The sequence below is a fragment of the Barbatula barbatula genome, assembly GCF_947034865.1.
Source record: "Barbatula barbatula genome assembly, chromosome: 1".
Taxonomy (NCBI): Eukaryota; Metazoa; Chordata; class Actinopteri; order Cypriniformes; family Nemacheilidae; genus Barbatula; species Barbatula barbatula.
Genome location: NC_136766.1, coordinates 30,962,938 through 30,978,761, shown reverse-complemented (window position 1 = coordinate 30,978,761; position 15,824 = coordinate 30,962,938). Strand labels below are relative to the sequence as shown.

General features: G+C 38.9%; 1 protein-coding gene across 7 annotated transcripts in view; it reads left to right on the top strand.

The window, feature by feature from the left end:
• The window catches only part of LOC306892223 (NLR family CARD domain-containing protein 3-like), a 100,031-nt gene that overhangs the window by 19,193 nt on the left and 65,014 nt on the right, over positions 1-15,824 (top strand). For all 7 annotated transcript variants that reach the window (XR_013786440.1, XR_013786441.1, XR_013786442.1 and 4 more), the window contains 4 exons: positions 4,283-4,378; positions 4,669-4,723; positions 4,909-5,119; positions 5,209-6,973. Coding sequence is in view for 4 of the 7 variants with exons in the window: in XM_079453152.1 (XP_079309278.1) it covers positions 4,283-4,378; positions 4,669-4,723; positions 4,909-5,119; positions 5,209-6,973 (2,127 nt within the window). In the remaining 3 variants the exon portion in view is untranslated. The remainder of the gene's footprint in view (positions 1-4,282; positions 4,379-4,668; positions 4,724-4,908; positions 5,120-5,208; positions 6,974-15,824) is intronic.

The following is a 15,824-nucleotide window of genomic DNA, read 5'->3' as shown; positions in this document are numbered from 1 at the left end:
TTTTTTCAACTGCTTACAAGCATTGTTCAATACTGAAGCAAAAAATTTTAAACTCTTCACATATTCAGCAGCACAGATTTCTGTGCACTCCAAACTGTGAATAATTTTTCTAAATTCACTTTTGTCATTCATACTGCACAACCTGTAAAACACTATATATTTTCAACACATTTTTCAAATGCCAACACGCTGCTTTCAAAATGGTTAAAAACACATTCAGACATAATTAAGACAAATTTTATTTCTTAATTAGTTATTTTGAAATATATTTTACGTATATATTGTTTACTATATATTTTATTTTAGAATATGTTAGTAGAAAATTTAATAAAATGTTTTTGTCTATGACCACCATTTACATGACTATAACTTGTACATGAATGTGATTGTGGAGTGTGCAGATATTTCTCCTTAAGCCTGTAACAATTGGATTAGATATTCACACTGTATTTTCAAGATTTTTGAAAACATCAGATGTGATGTTGATGAGAACTGCAAGAGAGAGAGAACTAGAACCCTCACAGTAATTTACAATTAACGAACTACACATGTAGTTGTGTTTGATTGTGTCACAGAGCTACCCTTTGTTCTCTGTGACCCCTTGTTAGCCCTTCCACAAAACACATGAACACATACTTGGTTTTTTAAAACTCTTTATTTACCTTGAGGGATCAGCGACAGGAGAGATGGATTAACCACACATGTTTTCTACAGTTAAACTGTTGTGTCTCAGACTGGCCACCTGAGCACAAACTCAGAGGACATTAAGTTATCCCAAACTGTTAACCAACGTCAGCAGGCATGGCGGCGGCCATCTTGAGTGAAGTAAAAGATTGGAATGGACTTTTCTCATTATTTTTCAAGTACTCTGATTAAGGGATTAGACCTGATGCAAGGTTATTAATTAATGAATTAATTGATTGATTGATTTATGTTTGTTTATTGAACTTGTTTACTTTCATTTTTATTTTTGTGATGCTTTGGCACCTGTGAGCACCTTGCCCTTTACTGGCTTGGGAGAACTGGAATAAATATTTATATGGCATTTTACGTCCTCCATGTGTTATTTGAAGAACTCAGGATGTCTCTGTGACAAGTGGGTCAGAAGTGGGATCGTTATGCCACCCAAGACCAGACAAGACCGAGGTGTGGCTGCTGATGAGCAGTTGGGAATGGATCAGGAGCTGCCCAGCTCTACGGGGTTACAAGAAACACCGGTTTGACACAGTGGGAGTGATGCGGTAACTACTCCTGCAGCGGGCCCAACAGAGGGAATGGTGTTAGAACTGGCTGGACTGGTTAAAGTTCTACTGCAGTCCCAAGCTGCCCGTGATGATCGACTGGAGCAAGTAATGGTGAAGCAAGACCAGAGGTGGCGAAATATGCAGCACCAATTCCAGCAAATACAGCATCAAGTTATAGAGGTCCAGGCCGGAGGGGACCAAAGGGGAAGTCAGGCAGCGTCTACTGCTGCAAGCCCAGTGCCCACAGGAGGAGGTACGTCATCAGGAGGGATCTAGACCAGATTACTTCCCTTGACAAGGGATGATGACATTGAGCAGTTCTTAACAACCTTTGAACGAATGGCTACGGCATGCAGGTGGCCTCAAGCTAATTGGGCGATAAGACTGGTTCCCCTGTTAACAGGAAAGGCCCGTGGGGCCTATGTAGCCATGGATGGGAATGATGCTGAGGACTATTCTAAAGTTAAGGAGGCCATACTGATAAAATATGAGATTAATGCAGAAATTTACCGGCAAAGGTCCCTTTAACTAACAGAGCCAAGGAACTGACAGCCTTTAAAACCCCCTTTGGCCTATTCCATTTCAGGGTTATGCCATTTGGCCTGCAGGGGGCACCCCTCGACTTTCCAGCGGTTAATGGAGCAGATCCTGCAAGGCACTAGGGAGTTTGCGGCAGCATATCTGGATGATGTGGTCATCTTCAGTGAGCCCTGGGAAGAACACTGTCAACATCTGCGGCAAGTCTTGGGGAGAATTAAGGCAGTCGGTCTTACTATCAACCCAAGGAAGTGTACAATAGCCAAGAGAGAGATCAGCTACTTGGGATTTGTGATTGGAGGAGGAGTCATTCGGCCGCAGCAGGAGAAGATAGAGGCCATCCGAAGTTACCACCCCCCCACAACTAAGAAACAGGTGAGATCGTTTCTGGGCTTGTTGGGGTGGTATCGCAGGTTTATTCCTAACTTTTCTGCCAGGGCCTCTGTGCTTACAGATCTTACTAAAGCCACAGCACCCAAAAAGGTGGTCTGGACAGAGCAGGGTGAGAGAGCTTTCCAGGACTTACGAGAGGCAGTATGCGGAGACTCTGTTCTGCTTAGCCCAGATTTCCAGAAACCATTCATCCTGCAGACTGATGCCTCTGGAGTTGGACTGGGGGCGGTGTTACTACAGGAAGTGGATGGAGATCGCAGACCAGTGGCATTCTTGAGTCGTAAACTCTTCCCTCGGGAAACCCGTTACTCGACAGTGGAACAGGAGTGCTTGGCCATCAAATGGGCCACGGATTCACTTCGGTACTACCTGTTGGGGAGACCTTTTTGTGTTAGAAACCGACCATCGAGCTCTGCAATGGTTGGAGCGTATGAAAGACTCTAATGCCCGGATTACGAGATGGTCCCTTTCTCTCCAGCCCTACCAGTTCACTGTGAAGTACTGCCCGGGAGCCAAGAACAAGGTGGCTGACTTTTTGTCTCGTATCCTAGAGGAAGTCAATTCTAAAATGAGTTCTCCGACCCGGCTCATGGAAGTGCGGAGCTTTGACACTGGGGACGACAGTGGTCGTCTGCAGAAGGAGGGAGAAGTGTCACAGAGCTACCCTCTGTTCTCTGTGACCCCTTGTTAGCCCTTCCACAAAACACATGAACACATACTTGGTTTTTTAAAACTCTTTATTTACCTTGAGGGATCAGCGACAGGAGAGATGGATTAACCACACATGTTTTCTACAGTTGAACTGTTGTGTCTCAGACTGGCCACCTGAGCACAAACTCAGAGGACATTAAGTTATCCCAAACTGTTAACCATCACCTGACGTCAGCAGGCATGGCGGCAGCCATCTTGAGTGAAGTAAAAGATTGGAATGGACTTTTCTCATTATTTTTATACCTGCCCTGGGTTGCATCATGGGTAGTGGGAGAAACCAAGTATTGTGGGAAAGGAGGGGTAATTGTTTGAAGTCCTTCATGTTAACTTAATTATTGGTGAAGTTTACTGACTGAAGTGTGGACTGTTATTTAAACCAGTATGCAGAGGGAAATGGGGTTACTTGATCGGGTAATAACTTTTCGGGATATTTATCACCTGTTCATAGTTGTTTTCCTCCCCATGTGATTATTACTGACAAATGGTTGTACCCAGGTGTATAAATTCTCACCTGGAGGAGTGTTCCAGAGGGCTAAGACTGGTGGTAGTGAATGCAGTAACTGCAGTAAAGTACTCTGTTTGAGGGATTAGACCTGATGCAAGGTTATTAATTAATTAATTGATTGATTGATTGATTGATTTATGTTTGTTTATTGAACTTGTTTACTTTCATTTTACGTCCTCCATGTGTTATTTGAAGAACTCGGGATGTCTCTGTGACAGATTGTTTTCTTTTAGTTTTATTTACAGTAAGTATTATTGCAGCCCTGGAATTTCAGGATTTCCCCCATATTATTTCACCTTTTGATTGAAGTTGTTTGTACTATATTTAAAAAAGGAAATTCCAGCAATAACAATTATTATTTTCTTTATAGTACATTCAATAAAGTGACATTTTTTATTCTATATAAAACTGATTTATTCAAACTTCCAAAATAAAGGTTCATAATTTATGTAATCGTGGCCTAATGGTTAGAGTGTCGGACTCGTGACCAGAAAGTTGCCAGTTCGATTCTCAGGGCCGGCAGGTAACGACTGAGGTGCCCTTGAGCAAGGCACCTTACCCCTACTTGCTCCCCGGGCGCTGCAGTGATAGCTGCCCACTGCTCTGGGTGTACGTGTGTTGTGTTCACGACTTGCTGTGCGTGTGTTCACTACTCTCTGGATGGGTTAAATGCAGAGGTCACATTTCAGGTATGGTTCACCATAACTGACAAACAGGTCACTTTCACTTGTGTATGTGTTTAAAAACATTAAAGTGTTAAGTGATTTTGGAAGATTTATGTTATATATGCAACATTCACTAAATGAGTTTGTGTCAGAGCTGTGAGAGTTAATTTAGGTTTATATGAAACCTTTTTTAATTGTTGATGTTGTTTTTTGTGTTTGATTCGTAGAGAATCGGCTGAACTCAGCTGTGTGTCCATGAAGAGTGATGCATCAATGGATCGTCCAATTGTCTTCAGTTCAGGAGACTCTGTTGCAGGTGTGAGGTAAGGACAAAAACGTCCCGGTTACGTATGTAACCTCTGTTCCCTGATGGAGGGAATGAGACGTTGTGTCCCATCTGTTGGTTCGACACAACGTTGAGAGACCGACAGAAAGGGAACGTCCGGGTTACGTATGTAACCTCTGTTCCCTGATGGAGGGAACGAGACGTTGTGTCGAACCGACTGATGGGACACAACGTCGAGAGACCAACAGAAAGGGAACACACATTAATCCATGTGTTTGCTGTTGTGTAGTACATGTGTGATTCTTACATTCTTTTGTTTAATTACAGTAACACAACAGATGAATCAAGGTCTTTCAAAGAGGACATGGATTGTGTTTTCCAGGTAGAATTATCTTGTGTGCGTGCATGTGTGTGACAGGAAATATACAGAACAAAATGAAATTAACACATGTTGTTCCAGGGTTTAAAGTGATTAAAATGTATTATTATTATTAAGAAATATAAATTATTTCATAATTTGTCATGTTACTCATTTATTCACTTCTTTTGTTCAATCAATGATTTCAGGAGCTTGAACACAAAATAATCTCTCTGATAAAGAAAGAGCTGAAGAGCTTCAAGAAACTACTGACACCAGATTACCCAGCATGCTCTGAGAAAGAGGAGGAGGAGGAGGAGGATGAAGATCAGATAAGTGTCAGAGAGAAGCTTTTGAAGATCACACTGCACGTCCTGATGAAGATGAAGCAGACAGACCTCGCTGAAAAACTGCATAGCAGTAAGACAGAAGTCTTAAACTCATTCCTTTACCTTCGTTTCAAATCTTTCTTGTGTTCACATCCATTTCTCTTTCTTCATATGACACAGAACTCACACCTTTGTGTTTGAAAAAACACAAATTCAGCCTACAGGAGAAATTCCAGAGAATGAATGAAGGAATATCACGTGAAGGATGCTCAACACTTCTGAATGAGATCTACACAGAGCTCTACATCACAGAGGGAGGGAATGAAGAGATCAATGTGGAACATGAGGTGAGACAGATTGAGACAGCATACAGGAGACACCCAAAGACAGACGAGACCCAAATCAAATGCAATGACATCTTCAAAGCCTTACCTGGACAAGACAAACACATCAGAAGTGTGCTGACTAAAGGAGTCGCTGGAATTGGAAAAACCATCTCTGTGCAGAAGTTCATTCTGGACTGGGCTGAAGGAAAAGCAAATCAGGATCTTCACTTCATATTTCCACTGCCGTTCAGAGAGCTGAATCTGATCAAAACCAAAAATATCAGTCTGACGGATCTTCTTCATCAGTTCTTCATACATACAACACAACTCAAGACATCCAGAGACTTTGACATCTACAAAGTGGTGTTTATCTTTGACGGTCTGGACGAGTGTCGTCTTCCTCTGGATTTCTCCAACAATCCCAGTTTGTTTAAAGTGACAGAAAGAGCCTCAGTGGATGTGCTGCTTACCAACCTCATCAAGGGGAATCTGCTTCCTTCTGCTCTGATCTGGATAACCTCTCGACCAGCAGCAGCCAATCAGATTCCTCCTGAGTGTGTCCACCAGCTCACAGATGTACGAGGCTTCAGTGACTTTCGGAAGGATGAGTATTTCAGCAAGAAAATCAAAGATCCCAGTTTGGCCACTCGAATCATCAGACACATTAAATCATCCAGAAGTCTGTACATCATGTGTCACATACCAGTCTTCTGTTGGATTTCAGCCGAGGTTCTCGAGGCAATGATGATTGAAGCGGAGAGTCCAGCAGAGATCCCCAAGACTCTCACTCAAATGTTCACACACTTCCTGATTTTTCACATCAAAATGAGGAGTCAGAAGTATTATGGGAAATCTGAGGTGGATGTTCAGCAGGCTAGAAAGAGTATTGAGTCACTGGGAAAACTTGCTTTTCAACAGCTGGAGAAAGGGAACCTGATATTCTATGAGGATGAGCTGAGCGAGTGTGACATTGATGTCAGAGACTCAGAGTACTCAGGAGTTTGTACTCAGATCTTCAGACAGGAAGTTGGACTGAACCTGGTGAAGGTCTACAGCTTTGTGCATCTGAGCGTTCAGGAGTTTCTCGCTGCTTTATTTGTGTTTCTCTGGTTTTGTGCACAAACATCATCAGGACAACGGATGATGAGTGATTTATTGAAGAGGGAAGTGGACAAGGCCTTACAGAGTGAGAACGGACACCTGGACCTGTACCTTCGATTCCTTCTGGGTCTCTCGCTGGAATCCAATCAGACCATCTTACGAGATATACTGACACATACTGAAAGAAGCGCTCACAGCACAAAGCAAAGAGTTACAGAGTACATTAAGATGAAGATCAGAGGAAATCCCTCTCCAGAGAAATATATCAATCTGTTCCACTGTCTGAATGAACTCAATGATAATTCTCTAGTGAGCCACATACAAACATATTTGAACAGTGGCGATGACTGGTGCAGTCTCTCAAGAGTCAACATGTCTTCTGCTCAGTGGTCGGCTTTGGTGTTTGTGTTACTGAACTCAGATCAGGAGCTGGATGAGTTTATACTGGCTAAATATGATCCATCAGAGGAATGTCTTCTGAAGCTGCTGCCTGTGCTCAAAGTATCCAGAAGAGCTGAGTGAGTCATTTAATCCTTAAACTAAATCATACACACGAGTTTATCAACACTGTTTGTGCGTGTGTTTTGTGGAGTGAAGACAGACACAATTGTGTCTCTTCTGAATCAGTGTTTAGGTTCAGTAAATGTTCAGTGTTGTCATTGGTGAGGTGTTTGGTCCTGACAGCACAGTCACAGTGTTTCTGTGTGTCACAATGATGTTGAGAACTGTAAACTCAATGCATTTGGGCTGTTGTCAGCTGTGAAGATGCTCTGACATCTGTTTGCTGCTTTTGTTGAGCAGTTTCTGTGTGATCCAGAGCAGAAACTTAGCTCTCACTTCATATGAGGTGTCTTTAAATACTATTTACGTAAAGAAGAAAAAACATGTGGCTATCATCAAGTTTAAGGTCAAGAGTATAATTACATGAAGATACAGTACATATACAGGTGCTGGTCATATAATTAGAATATCATCAAAAAGTCTATTTATTTCTCTAATTCCATTCAAAAAGTGAAACTTGTACATTAATTCATTCATTACACACAGACTGATATATTTCAAATGTTTACTTCTTTTAATTTTGATAATTATAACTGACAACTAAGGAAAATCCCCAATTCAGTATCTCAGAAAATTAGAATATTACTTAAGACCAATACAAAGAAAGGGGATACCATGGTCCTTAAACCAGGTCCCGCCCCTTTGCGTCACCCGCCACGGTGCACCGTCCTCAGTCGGCCCCCCGTGGACCAAGAACTCTGTGGAAGAGAGCATCCACCCCCTGGCAGCTTCCCCAGGCAGACTTAGGACATCCAATTACAGATATCAAGTATTACGTTATTTACTATTTGAAATTAAATTGTTGATATCAAGAATTCACATTTTTGCCAGTAGAAATTATATTCTTGATAATAAGAATTATAGCTTTCACTAGTAGAAATTTAATTGTTGATATCAAAAATTCATATCGTGAGAATAATTAAAAGCTAATTCGGCTTGCCATAGTTTTGTGACGTTTGAGATGTGGTTTTTAAAAGACAGGTTGCTGTCCAATGCCAAGGTCATTAACTATATTTGCTGAGGTAACAAGGCATCCTTCTATTTGCAAGTTGTAATATGTAATATCCTGCGTACAGGTATTTGGTCTGATAAGTCTGAATTTACCAGAACAAAAGTTACTAGTCACCCAAAGCTTTATGTCCTGAACGCACTTTTCCAGTTTTGTTAATTTTCTTAATCGGTCAGATAAATATGATCTAAAGCATTGTAAGGCTTGTACCTGAATAGCAATATAATTCTACAAGCGATCGGGCAGCATGGCCTGATCTTTGGTTTCGAATGCGGCACTAAGCTATAGTTAAACTATTAGTGATAATCAGCCTTGGTCTGTTGCTAGGTTAGTTGTAATTTTAATAAGTGTGGTTTCTGTGCTATGATGTGGCCTAAAGCCCGATTGAAAGTTTTCGTATATGTTGTTTTTTGTAGGAAAGAGCACAACTGTGAATATATTGCTATTTCAATTATTTTAGTTATACAGATATAGCTAGATTTGATATCGGTCTATAGTTTACTAGTTTATTTGGGTCTAAGTAAGGTTTCTTAATAAGATACTTCATAACGGCTAGCTTAAATGGTTTTGGAACATGACCTAGTTTTAATGAGGAGATAATAATATTAAGAAGGAGCTCTACTGGGACCGATAATAACTCTTTTAATAGTTTAGTGGGTATATGGGGTCTAATAAACATGTCGATTTAAATGCTGTGATAAGTTTGTTTAACTCTTCTTGGCCTATGGGTGAAAAACATGGCAGATGTTCTAAAAGAGTGTAGCTGATGTTGGTTTAGAAGGCTGACTTAAAGGTTTAGCAAAAGTAGTTTTGTTTTAAATGCTCTCTGTGAAAAATAGCATAGAGTCATTACTTCTAAGGTGAGCTGGAATATTCTGATCAGGCTGTGTCTTGTTATGTGTTAGGATAGCCACCGTTCTATATTAAAACCTTGGATTGTTTCGGTTAGTATCTATGAGGTTCCGGAGGTTGCCGTTTTGAGTGCATTTTGTAACAGGACATACGTACTATCTAACCACGCAAACCTCTAGATTTGTTGGTCTCCATTTGCGCTAAAATTTTCAGGTTTCTCTCTTCAGGGAATTATTATACCAAGGCACTACGTTCGATTCCATGTGATCAAACTAGGTCTAGGGGATGATTAATGCGATGGGTGGGTTAATGTTTTGCCTGACCCAAAATGAGATCAATAAACCTATCAATTCAACTCCTAAAGCATAATTTGCGTTATCCAAATAAATGTTCCAGCAAGTAAACAGAAACATTCAGTCACTCATTTTGTAGTAGCAGTCCATTGAACAGAACCCAGCAAACTCTTTCTCTGAATAGAATGCTGTGAAGACCCCCTTCTTTCCATTGCCACTGTGTCCAAAGGTGTTTTTGTAGATGTTGTCACAGCAAGCCCACCTGGTGAGCTCAAACTCCAATCTGTATTCTTTTCTCACTTCTGGACTGACAGATTTCCAGTCAACGATACATAATTACATTATATAAATCAAAGATAAGCATATGATGAATTGCACCATATCTTACCGCCGCCATCTTCTTTGGCTAAAGGAAATTACTTACCACTGTAGTGGCTTTTTTCCTCTTTAAGTTTGGCAGGGTTTGCAAACCAACTGATTAGTGCTTTACCGCCGCCTGCTGGACTGGAGTGTGGAACAAAAGTTTAACGCTAATTGGCCAATACAGTAAAACTCCTTTCACCAATCAGAAACCTTTTGGCACGCCCATTGCTCCAGGCTGCAGATACCCCTGTCTCCTTCTTTTGATGTATATGTTTAAAGCAAGCTTGAACGGAAATGTTTGCGCATTGCAACCTGCCAAACCGTTACTGAGGAAATACTCTTCAGAGCAGACTTCATCTAATGTTTTGGCAGTACATTTAGGACTATACTTTCAGGGATCATTTCTATAGGTTTTGACTTGGAAATGTGTTTCGTAAGTGTTTGTTTCCCAACCCACGATGATGAGCTTTGGTGCTTCTTTTAGAGCGTGAATCTGGCACAAAGTAGTGATTCTGTTCACGTAGATTCAAGCTCACTAGATTAACCTCATTTCAACATTTAAGACATGTGCAGAAAAGTGAAATTAATAATGTATACATTAATTATTAATATATTATTTTATTTTTTTCAACATGGTTAATGAATAATTATTTGTCATGATTTTTTCTTATTTAAATATTTATTGAGTACACATTTTACTAATTTTCCTCTAATTTACTGGTTAATTTTAAGTGTCTCTTTTTTGTGTTCGTGTCCGAATGTGTTCAATGTGGTATATGTTATCATGGTAAATACAACACTGTAGATCTAAAACCATTAGCGTCACGCTAACATGTAGCTATTGCGTCAGTTACGTTTGATATGCGTGAAATTCGCGGGATTGCAGGTTTACGTAACTTTACGTTACTCTGATTGGGTGAGGCAGGACGTCTACATAACACAATCAGTAAACGCCACTCTGGTTGGCCTAGGCAATACGCCAAGCATGCTGTGTCAAGTATTCGGAGCGCACTGACGAGAGTCGAGAAACCATCTGCTTCAGCAGTTTAACTTAAAACTAACTAAGATGACCGTACTTCCATTGACCGTACTTCCATTCAACTGAGTGGAAAAAGAGGACTTAATGTTGATTAACACTATAGTATATAAATGCACATAACCGTCAGATGTTTAAGCGATGTTGTCTTAAACTATCTAAACCTGCTGTGGCTACAATTAGCATTATCTCTTTCCTTTATATATAGATATAGGATTTTATAAAAAATATTAAAACATGCAGGATCAGAAGTAGGACAACAGTTTTCGATTCTGTCACAAACATACTTGGGGTAAAATCACTGTAAATTAGCGATGCGCGGATGACGGGTAGAGTTGATCCGCGGGTCAAGTTAAGTGGGTTAGTTAATTTAAAAATACATTCTTATAAAACGCGGGTGTATGTGATCGGTCATTAATAAATATTAACTATATTTCTCCAAATTACAAATGTGTTTTAAATGCATTTTCCACCAGACATTGAATTTATCGGAAAAGTAAAATGGCGGCCGAAACTCCCGTTTGAGCATATTTTTATGTGTTTAATTTTCACTTTTAACAAGTTCTGCTTGCATTGATCTAGCGAGAAATGGACTGGCCTCAAGACTGGCACTTCGAATACGGTACATCATGTGTGTGCTAAATCGCAAGGACAGTCAAGTCAAACAAACACCTTAAGTTCTTATATTCGTCGCGACAGAAAAAAATACGCCTAGAAGTAACGTCTAGTCTCGTGGATGCATTCGTGGACCTGTGCTGACTAGATATATGCCTCCTCGATGTTGTCTCTGGCAAAGGGTTCCTTCAAATGGCCCAAACGTTAATAAATATCGGTGCCAAGGACTGTGTAGTTGACGCATTATTTTACTATCAGAGATTGACGGATTAGTTCTAACGTCACAGGATCTGGTAACATCATTCTTTAAACAAAGAAAAAAAGTCACAATCAGGTACTGGTATGCAGGGGCGCCGCCAGGAATTTTGGCCCCATGTCAAAAAGATCTAATTAGGCCCCCTCGGTGCAGCTGTTGGCACCACATCTCTAGGACCTAACTGTCCAATCAAAAGCTTTAAATAACTCTAATCAAAGGCTTGCTTCGCGTAGTTCAATACTAGTACTAGCAAAATATTTACTGCTGGTGATCTGTAAATGCAAAACTGCATACTGTATGCAGTTCACTATTTGATGCAAGATGAAAAGCCACCATAAAAATGTCCATTCTCAATGTATTTTTATTGTAAAAATATTGACAGATTTAAAAAAAGAAAATACCTAAATATATATTAACTTTTTAATCAAAATAAATTAACATCATCATCTCAAAACGATGAAGACAGCTGATTTTTTAACTCAACTGCACATATATGCCAACAACAAAAAGTTGATGTGTAAAACGAAGATCTACAAAACAGATCAAGTGATCACTAAATCAATAGGTTTTTAAGGTTTGGAATATAGTTGTCACTGGTACTGTTAGTTTTGTTACATCAAATTAAAAGGTAAGTTAACATGGTACAAATAAGAACAATGGAAATATATACCAATAAAGTTCTGTATTATCATCACTTGATAGATTGTGTGTGTGTTGTGTGTGCAAGCTTCTCAAATAAATTGCCTTTCATGATGGGAATAATAAGGTCTGTATCTATAGATGCGTTGAATTTTGGCCGTTAAATGGCATCAAACTGGATTATTTTAATATTGTCTGTAATTTAAATCTTGCTAAACGTTTCCCTGCACTGATTAAATGTTGATGAAATGTAGGCTGACACTAGCCTGCAGCTAGCTAATTTATTTCACTATGGATAATACCACTCAGACTGAATGCTACCCACATTTCTTGGAAATATACTACATGATGATGATTTATATAGTTTATAATATAATTGAAAAAAAATTAGTTTTTACCTATTTGTTGGGGCCCCCGTCAGTTTATAACTGGGTTTTAAACCGGCTGGGTTTATAACTATGCATGTAAACATGTAAAAATAGGTTTCTTTTGAAGCTGATTTTTGATCGATATCCGTTTATTTTGTGCACGTAAAACACTTATTTTCAATAATTCATTGGTCAATGGGGACGTACCTACTAAGTTCAAACATGCTACAGTACAGCCTTTGTTAAAAAATACCATCAGATCTCCTCATACCTGAGTCCTTTAATCATGACCTAATATGTCATCAAAGAGTTTGTGTTGGCGATCTTGTAAAGACTGTGTCTGTTCCCCAAGTAGTGAGGTCAACTAAAATGTTAAAATTAGGACCAAGTAAAAATCTGATCACAATCAAAACGGAAAATATCGACCGATGTGCGCAAAAATACATTTTAAAATAATGGCTACTGAGCATTAGATCGCTTATACCTAAGGCAGTCATCGTAAATGAAATGATAACAGACAATAGGTTGGCTTTTAGCTTTAACAATGATTACACTGGTCTAAACAAGTCTACACATACCCCTATCTACTGTTATAAGCATGAACCACGTTTTGGTTGGTCGTGGAGGTTGTGTTACATTTAGAATATTTCTATAGATTGTTGCAACTAAATCAACAGGATGCAGGTTTAAGTAATTTGAAGCGCTTATTCTTAAAGTCACTCTTTCAGATATTAAACAAAATTCATTACTATCTTTAGTTTCGGCCACTGTGTATATAACCCAGGCCACTATGCTGATTTTCAAAAAGAACTTGTAGACCTTTGTCAGCGTGAACCAGAAGCTCTGACAAAAGCACTAATTGAATTGGTTGTCATTTAGCAGAAAGATACTAAACACTTCAATTCTGTGGTGTTTTTATTAACTAGTTTTCTCTATGAAGCAAAACATTGTTTTCAGGGTAAGGTATAACAATAGGTTTTGTTTGTTAAAATTAATGTATTAATTAACGTTAACTATGAGCAATGGATTTGTTACAGTATTTGTTTTAAGCTTTGATAGTATTAGTTAATAAAAATACAGCTGCTCATAGTTTGTTCACTTCAAAGTGCTTTAATGTTAACGAATACAACTTTTAAATAACTCCTATCTAAAAACAGATAGTGCAACTGTGTTAAGAGGCTTTTGTACCCTAAAAATAGTTGCTATTTGTTTTTGATCGCTATATTTAGTATTAAGTTTTGTAAACTTTTTTAATCGTAAAAGACTACAATATGTAAAAATGAGAATACTATTATTTTGTTTCAACATTTCATAGTATAATGAAAGCGAGAAAAAAAGATGAAAGGAAGTATATATAATTTATATTTACTGCTTACAGTTTTTGCAAACTTTAACCTAAACTTGCTGTGGTGATGACGTCAGTAACCCGCGCCATGCAGGCAGTTTTCGCAAAACCTTTTGGCACGCCCATACTGTTCGGCGAGACCAATGAGAAACCTTCTGGCACGCCCCATGCCGTTTGTTACACCCTCACCTTTTGGCACGCCCATTGCTCCAGGCTGCAGTTACCCCTACTTGAAAAGAAGAGGCAGAAAGGTTCTTACGGTCTTTCTTTTTCTTTTACAAGAGTTATAGACACAAGACAAATTTCCGAAATTTGTGACTATACAAGCTGCGACAAACCGTTACGCCCTATATTTGAATTCACCATAATAAATTAAACCAAATTCACAAATCATCAAATTCCTGAAACCCAGCCAAAAATTTCTAGTAGCTTATTTATGGCAAGTTAACAAAAGCAAGTTAGCTTTTTGAGCATTGACAAACACAAAACACCACTTAGATCATGCTCCTTTTCTCAATATCGCCAAAGCAATAAAGAACATTCATCAACGGTACAAAGTACGTGAACAGAATCACTACTATGTGCCAGATTCACGCTCTAAAAGAAGCACCAAAGCTCATCATCGTGGGTTGGGAAACAAACACTTACGAAACACATTTCCAAGTCAAAAACTATAGAAATGATCCCTGAAAGTATAGTCCTAAATGTACAGACAAAACATTAGAGGAAGTATGCTCTGAAGAGTATTTCCTCAGCAACGGTTTGGTATGCGCAAACCTTTCCGTTCAAGCCACCTTTAAACGTATACGTCAAAAGAAGAGGCAGAAAGGTCCTTATGTTTATTCTGTTTCTTTTACAAGATTTATAGACACAAGACAAATTTCCGCAATTTGTGACTATACAAGCTGCGACAAACCGTTACGCCTTATATTTGAATTCACCATAATAAATTAAACCAAATTCACAAATCATCAAATTCCTGAAACCCAGCCAAAAATTTCTAGTAGCTTATTTATGGCAATTTAACTAAAGCAAGTTAGCTTTTTGAGGATTGACAAACACAAAACACCACTTAGATCATGCACCTTTTCTCAATATCGCTAAAGCAATAAAGAACATTCATCAACGGTACAAAGCAAGTGAACAGAATCACTACTATGTGCCAGATTCACGCTCTAAAAGAAGCACCAAAGCTCATCATCGTGGGTTGGGAAACAAACACTTACGAAACACATTTCCAAGTCAAAACCTAGAGAAATGATTCCTGAGAGTATAGTCCTAAATTTACTGCCAAAACACCAGATGAAGTCTGCTGTGAAGAGTATTGCCTCAGCATTGGTTTTGGCAGATTTGCAATGCGCAAACATTTCAGTTCAAGCCACCTTTAAACCATTACGCCCTATATTTGAATTCACCATAATAAATTAAACCAAATTCTCAAATGATCAAAATCCTGAAATCCAGACAAATTTTCTAGTGAGCGTATTTATGGCAAGTTAAATAAAGCAAGTTCGCTTTTTAAGGATTGACAAACACAAAACACCACTTAGATCATGCTCCTTTTCTCAATATCGCTAAAGCAATAAAGAACATTCATCAACGGTACAAAGCAAGTGAACAGAATCACTACTATGTGCCAGATTCACGCTCTAAAAGAAGCACCAAAGCTCATCATCGTGGGTTGGGAAACAAACACTTACGAAACACATTTCCAAGTCAAAACCTAGAGAAATGATCCCTGAGATTATAGTCCTAAATTTACTGCCAAAACACCAGATGAAGTCTGCTGTGAAGAGTATTGCCTCAGCATTGGTTTGGCAGATTTGCAATGCGCAAACATTTCAGTTCAAGCCACCTTTAAACCATTACGCCCTATATTTGAATTCACCATAATAAATTAAACCAAATTCTCAAATGATCAAAATCCTGAAATCCAGACAAATTTTCTAGTGAGCGTATTTATGGCAAGTTAAATAAAGCAAGTTAGCTTTTTGAGGATTGACAAACACAAAACACCACTTAGATCATGCTC